The 7795-nt window shown below is 40.9% G+C and overlaps 1 protein-coding gene across 2 annotated transcripts; it reads left to right on the plus strand.

Annotated features, from left to right (window-relative positions):
• The first annotated feature begins 1970 nt into the window (after positions 1–1970).
• LOC122939025 lies at positions 1971–4885 on the plus strand. Of its 2 annotated transcripts, XR_006390077.1 has the most exons (3): positions 1971–3199; positions 3273–3349; positions 4835–4885. XR_006390077.1 is itself a non-coding variant. In XM_044294945.1 (2 exons), exons 1-2 carry the CDS (start codon positions 2321–2323, stop codon positions 3294–3296), a joined length of 903 nt encoding a protein of 300 aa, XP_044150880.1. In that variant the 5' UTR covers positions 1971–2320; the 3' UTR covers positions 3297–3451. The 2 variants fall into 2 exon arrangements, 1 of the variants encoding a protein (XP_044150880.1); XM_044294945.1 differs by lacking the exon at positions 4835–4885 and having other exon boundaries at positions 3273–3451.
• Positions 4886–7795: the final 2910 nt, after the last annotated feature.

Here is a 7795-nt window from a genome sequence, read left to right on the forward strand (position 1 = left end):
TCCTGATCATGCCCCCCCCAGCACAACCACCCCCCTCAGGCAACGAGCATAATGGGGGTTATGATCCTGGACCCCCCACAGCAGGCAGCAATAAGGGGGGTCCTGATCATGCCCCCCCAGCACAACCACCCCCCTCAGGCAACGAGCATAATGGGGGTTATGATCCTGGACCCCTCACAGCCAGACAGCAATAGGGGGGTCCTGATCATGCCTCCCAGAGCACAACCCCCCCCCCCCCACTGGCAACGAGCATAATGGGGGTCACAAATAGAGACCCCATAAAACACCATCGAGGCAACCGGCATGCTGGGGCTTGTAGTCCCAGACCTCTCAAACACCACATAGGTATCTGGCGTGCTGGGGCTTGTCAATACCTTGCCCATTTTCATTTCAACAAATGAAGTTTTTTGTCTAATCATGTGTCTTTCTCTTCTCATGGTGGATTATCTAACACCCAACATTGACTATTTATTTGCATATTTGTTTTGTTTATTAGATTGTTTCTCCGACTAACCACCAGCGACACGAAGAGTTATAATCATCTATTGGTATTTATATAATAAACTGGCCAACGAGGGCATGAGTCGGGGAGTGATCATTTCAATAAAGTGATTGCAAACACGACTATTCTACTTGTGGTTATTATGAACTTGCAGTGGTAGTAATGGTTGAATCTTTACAGAGGCTCCCATCACTATGACTTTGTCAGCCACCGTTGAATTTATATTTTCAACAATGCTGAGTGAAACCCCTAACAATTAGCCCCGCACTCAAAGGCCTTTGTTTGTCGTGAAGACCCAAGTTGCCTGACAAGCCTGAAAACTTTTATTTTTTTTATGGTTTTGTTCTTGTTGCGGCTGTGGGCTGTTGTTATTAGGATGAGAAGGACCCTAAAAATTTGGAACTCCTCAGCCTGCTAATGCCAGCCCACAGCTGTCGGTTTAAGACTTGGCTGTTTATGAAAATAGGGGGGGGGACCTTGTTTATTTTTTCTCATACTATATTGACAAACAAACAAACCCTGGTCACTCCTTATGTTATCATACTCGGCCGTGGGTTTATCAACCTCTAATTAGACAACCGACTGCTTCCTATTTTAGTAGGATCTGTACACAATCTTCAAAGTTGTTTTTAAATTTTAAGACTAAGGCTACTTTCACACTTGCGGCAGGACGGATCAGACAGGCTATTCACCATGTCGGATCCGTCCTGCGGCTATTTCGCCGCGCCAGCGGACCGCCGCTCCGTCCCCATTGACTATAATGGGGACGGTGGCGGAGCTTCGGCGCAGCACGGCGGTGCAAGGAGAAAGCCGCCTGACAAAAAACCCTGACATGCATTAATTTTAGTCCGGCGGCTTTCTCCGTGCACCGTCTTGCTGCGCCGGAGCTCCGCCCCGTTCCCATTATAGTCAATGGCGACGGAGCGGCGAAATAGCCGCAGGACGGATCCGACATGTTGAACAGCCTGTCGGATCCGTCCAGCCGCAAGTGTGAAAGTAGCCTAAGTTTATCCACTGTTATATAGGGGTTTCTACACTGCAAGTGATATCGCCACACACAGAGTAGCCGCGTTTGTAATTGAACACACTTTATTGAAGTGTACCCTTCAATTCTCAACCCTCCTCTCTACTGTGTTGTGAAAATTGCCACTGTATAATATGGACACAGTGGCAAACTAGTTACTATTATTTCTTTCTTTTCTATTAATAGGATATATACACCTAATATTGTTGCTTCCCAAAACTAAAATAATATACAGTTATATTATTATAGGTAAGTAAACATTTAATATAATCGTAAAAAAAAAAATCTAAAATAATTTTTTCAGGTGATAGTATAACTTTCAATGTATAATTTAACTTTTATATATTTTTTGCAGAGAATTTCCAGTTAGTCAACTCAGGGCAGCAACCCTGACCGGTAAGTTGTATTCCGACAGTCATCGGAAGAAGAAGAAACATGTTGCGTCCAGTTTCCCAGTTCAAAAACCCAATACACGTTTGTATTGCGTTGTTCGATAGTTCAACGTTCCATCATTATATTATTTATAATTTTAATATATCGACAAAGGTAAGTATACAGGTTGGGTAAGTATGGAAGACCTAATTTTATTTCCTTTTTAAAAAACATTGTTGAAGAAAGAAGATGGGATGTACAAAGTTATTTCGTTCCGAATATCGGTTTTTATTAAAAAATCTATTTCTAAACGTTCAATGTGTTTCAGCTAATATGGTAAGTTTGAGTTTACCTTATAACATGTATCCAAATAATATGCATATTTTAATATTTTCTTTTTTTTTAAAACAGGAATTGATAAAATGCCGAATTCATGTTGGGTAAAAAATTGTTTTTTCCAGGCTGGACGTATACTGAATGGCCACGAAATCAAATTGCATTGCTTTCCCAACCTTAGGGAGAGAATATTAGATTGGCTTAGAATCTTAATTCCATCAGGAGAGGTAGAAGTTTTTTCTATAGCAGAGGAGATTCTATCTTACAAAAAGAAAAGATACAATAAGTATCATATTTGTTCCCTACATTTTTCTGATGAGAGTTTTATAGTCAACGCTGGCGGACGTTTGTTTCGCCCTGTAGCAAACCCTTCAATTTTTGAAAATTTTCTTGATTATGAAAGAAAAGTTTTAGAGCCAAAAAAATACAAGAAAAAACGACTTCAGAATACAACAGGTTCCCAGCAGTCGGTTACACCTTCATCATCAGAATCATCTGTACCAACCGAATCTCGTGGTCATACTGTATCCCTTTCGTGCCTGGAAGTTCAACAAGTCTCTGAGAATGTGGAAATTCTAATTTCCAAATTCACGGATGCTTCAACTCAGACAGAGTTCAATTTGACAAATTCTATAATTATTAGTATGGATAAAAATCTTACCCTTAGGGAAGAAGAATCACCTTTACGTCAACCTACAAATATTGTTCATGAATCCACCCCATTGCCTGATTGTTCACAATCCCAAAATCGGCACCAAATTAATCCATTTATTAGACTTCTCTCTCCTATTGTATTTGAAAATGAAAAGATCTCCCAGCCACCGGAAGAAGACGGTAATGATGATGATCTGGTTAGTGGGATATTTCCGTTGACAGGTGACTTGGAGGATTCATACAATATTAGCAGTCTGGCTGACGCAGGGGAAATTCGTGATTCAAGAGACCACTCATATGACCCTTTGATGGTAAGCCACTGCTCTTCTGATCAATTTGCTTTACAGTCTATGTTAGAAATTGAACATGATAACTCTTTTCCAGAAATGCAATTTAAAGACATGGTAAAAGACACGAAATTGATTGTGAACGAAAGTTGTCTCGATGTACTGCTACGTCAGGTGAAGTGTCAGTATGTTGATTGCAATCTAACTGTGTTTTCAATTTCAAAACAAAGGAAAGGATCAGCTGTTATAATTCGCGGTAGTTGTCGTAGCGGACATTCCTCTTTGTTATGGCATACACAGCCTAAAATTGGACGTTTCTGGAGTGGAAATGTCCTTTTGGCAGCGTCAATACTCTGCAGTGGCCTAAACTTTCAAAAAGTTCATGAGTTGTTTGGAATTTTTGGCTTGAGCACATTTTCTGAGACCACTTATTACCGTTACCAAACCAAATTTCTGTTCCCTGCTATCGATATTGCCTGGAAGCAAGAAAAACAAAAAATACATGAAGATTTGAATGGTTTGCCAATTTGTTTGGCAGGAGATGGTCAATGTGATAGCCCCGGCCACTCCGCTAAATATTGTACCTACACTGTTATGGACCTGTACACTGAAAAAATTATAGATTTCGAAGTTGTACACCGAAGCCAGTGCAGTTCATCGGTAGCTATGGAGAAGTTTGGATTCCAAACTGTAATGGAACGAGTTAAAAACAATGAAAGATGGAATTCTGTTCTACATCATGTAGCCAACAGACATGAATGGGAAGATGGAGAACACTATAATAAGTGTGCCCACCAAGAACTGCGACCTGAAGACACTTCAGTTTTGTGGCTTAGAAAGGAAAGTACTGCTTATCAAAAACTAGAAGAAATCATCAAAAGCGAACAAATGAACAGCGATGTACCACACCTGATCCGAAATTGCCACACTGGACCTCTTGAAGCCTTCCACAGTTTAGTTTTAAAGTATAGAACCAAAAGAATACATTTTGGTATAGATGGAATGGAAACGCGAACCAAACTGGCAATTTTAGCACACAATAATAATATCGGAAGACCACAAGCAGTTGTTCACTTCCCAACTTCTGTGTCAGAACCCATTGGAACAAGAAGAACAAAATTAATACTTCCGAAGGGAAAAAAACGCTGGATGGTGAAGAACGTTTATGAAGCAATGAGCGTGGAACATGTTACTCCTATTTTAGTCGATTGCTTGAAGTTAGCTGTAGGAGACATCACTGCAGAATGGAAGAGTCGAACACCTGATCTTCCACCAAACATTGCTAATGTAGAACGCCCGAACAAGGAAGACATTCTACGGCAACATTGGTCACGTTTTGGAAAAAAATAATAAAGTGCATCTTGGTTCAAGACCAAAAAAATTCCTTTAGAAAAAAAAAATTCCAGCTTTTCCGTTACTTTCATGTTCAGTAAAATGTTATTTTTTATAATGTTAAGAGAACTAACTTTGTTGTTTTAGTTATTTTACTTTAGTTTATGCTGTTGATATTCGTTTACCGAAACTGGACTGCACCACTAGTGCAAAGGGTAAGGATAGCGCAAGTAGATATGCCTCAAGCCAGTGACCATTTGGCTTTTCAAAACTAAAGTTGTTGTTGTTATATTACTGTAAGAATGGAACTTTACTGTTTTTTTATAGACATTTTACCTGTGTGTAGGAGAAGTGCTGTCGAGCCTTGGAGGAAGGGGATCCAATTAGACTCCAAGGTATGTTCACTGACAGTATAATAATGTAGATACAGTCCCGTGATTGACCCTTTTCCTCTCACAGAGACGGCGCTGCACTACATTTCAGCTTCTGACCATGTCTTTTGTCCACAGGCTGACAATCGCGCAACCACGTTGACGGACTTGCCCTGGACCTACCCTATCATGCTGGATTTGGAATATTTTTTAAATAAAGTTTTGGCAATATATTTTTTTAAAGCGAAATTGATATTTTAAAAAAATTTAATAAAAAATACATATATACATTTTATGGATATCCTTTGCATAACTGTAATGAAATGTGAAAAAGCCAACAATTTTTCTAATAAGACGTCCTTTTTTTAAAATTATATTTGTTTTATATATTTGACATTTTTGCATATTAGAAAACATTTGCTTTGTCGAGATTTGATCTATTTCCTGTTGGCAAGGACGTTACTATATACCGCTTTATTACAGATGTGTAAGGAATATCCATAAACTTTGTGTGAGGTTTGGTAAAGGCTATGGGTACCTTCACACTAGCGACATGGCTATTCATCAGGACAATAGCCTGAATTAAAAATATTTTTTATAAATATGAAAACTGTTGACAATTATGGAGGCGGCGTCCCACTGTGAAAGCTTTAGGTACTAACAATAATGCATGTTTGAATTTCAGTACATCTATCGCAGTACACTATGGTCTGCTTATAGTCAATGGTGACAGGGGGCTATTTCGGCCATAAACCTGATAAGTAGCTGTGTAGATCCCAAATCATTTTGACCTGCCCAGATAGCCTGACCGACTGCCCTTACGAAAGTGTGAAGGTACTCTATGAGGGGATATGGAGGAGGCCTTTTATAAGATATATATGTCTTTTTTATTTAATAGGTCTAAAATTTCTCTCAATATTACATTTCTGAAATCGAGAATATTGTATTTGAACATTATATACTAAAATATTATGCTGTAAATTTCTAAGTTTTTTATATATTTCTAAGTAAAATGTAAAATCATAAATTGTAAAATTGGTACTTTATTACATAACTATATTATTTTACACTTTTTTCATAATATATTATAATTAACTTTGACGTTACTCCATTGCTAGATACTCTGCAGGCTCCTCTCTGAACATTAGAAATCCACAATAATCTTGAAGTGGGTCTGGAAAAACTTCTCTTATGATAGTCACTGCACAAGAAGGAATAGGGCGTCTTCTTCCAACGCCAAGATAGCCATGTATCCAAGCTGTAAAGCCACGATATGCTGTTTTTCTTAGTAGCCTAAAAACAACAGTATATTCAATTTTAAAGTTTATAGACAATATTATAATTATGTAAACATATGGTTGGGTGTTCAGAAAAAATGTAGCAGATTTTGTTTTCATGGAAGAAAATACACGAATAAGAACACCTGTTCAATTCTTTATCTGGAGGGGGACGCAGCACTTCTCCAATTGCCCGCATGGACACCTCCACCCTTCCCCGATCTTGACAAAATTGTTGGAAATATTCATGTTCAATTACGCAAACTGTTTCAGTAACATACGGTTCAATATTCGAAATTTCTTTACAACAGATCGATTCTATGGCGGTTGGCATCGGTTTACAGTTAGTACACGTGCACCATTGGTTATTTCCAACTCTACTACTGTCCGACTCTTCATTTTCCATGCTATCAACACTGTTATCTAATGTGGAACGAGTGGGGTTTTCTGGAAAACACGGTTCAGATTTATTGGTGACACCGTACTTCTCTTGAAGACGTTTCTTTAGCCACTCCAACTATTAAAAAAAAAAAATAGGATAAACAATGACCAGCCTGATAGGATGATAATACATTATTATCAACATTTTTTTTATTATGGAATTTACTTTTTCAGATCTTGGTGCAAAAACACTTGGTGGGAATTCATCTTGCGAATTATCCATTCTAATATCTGCGAAAAATAAATACATTTTGAATACCAGAACTATAGTAGAATCATGTAGTGAATTTTTGAGGTAGTGCTCACTGTTGTAAAACGCTTATTGCTGTCTGGCTGTGGGGGGTCCTGGATCATAACCCCCATTATGCTCGTTGCCTGAGGGGGGTGGTTGTGCTGGGGGGGGGCATGATCAGGACCCCCCTTATTGCTGCCTGCTGTGGGGGGTCCTGGATCATAACCCCCCTTATGCTCGTTGCCTGCGGGGGGTGGTTGTGCTGGGGGGTGCATGATCAGGACCCCCCTTATTGCTGCCTGCTGTGGGGGGTCCAGGATCATAACCCCCATTATGCTCGTTGCCTGAGGGGGGTGGTTGTGCTGGGGGGGGGGCATGATCAGGACCCCCCTTATTTCTGCCTGCTGTGGGGGGTCCAGGATCATAACCCCCATTATGCTCGTTGCCTGAGGGGGGTGGTTGTGCTGGGGGGGGCATGATCAGGACCCCCCTATTGCTGTCTGGCTGTGGGGGGTCCAGGATCATAACCCCCATTATGCTCGTTGCCTGAGGGGGGTGGTTGTGCTGGGGGGGGCATGATCAGGACCCCCCTATTGCTGTCTGGCTGTGGGGGGTCCAGGATCATAACCCCCATTATGCTCGTTGCCAGAGGGGGGTGGTTTTGCTGGGGGGGGCATGATCAGGACCCCCCTATTGCTGTCTGGCTGTGGGGGGTCCAGGATCATAACCCCCATTATGCTCGTTGCCTGAGGGGGGTGGTTTTGCCTGGGGGGTGCATGATCAGGACCCCCCCTATTGCTGTCTGGCTGTGGGGGGTCCAGGATCATAACCCCCATTATGCTCGTTGCCTGAGGGGGGTGGTTTTGCCTGGGGGGTGCATGATCAGGACCCCCCCTATTGCTGTCTGGCTGTGAGGGGTCCAGGATCATAACCCCCATTATGCTCGTTGCCTGAGGGGGGTGGTTGT

This window comes from Bufo gargarizans, chromosome 5, assembly GCF_014858855.1.
Source record: "Bufo gargarizans isolate SCDJY-AF-19 chromosome 5, ASM1485885v1, whole genome shotgun sequence".
Taxonomy (NCBI): Eukaryota; Metazoa; Chordata; class Amphibia; order Anura; family Bufonidae; genus Bufo; species Bufo gargarizans.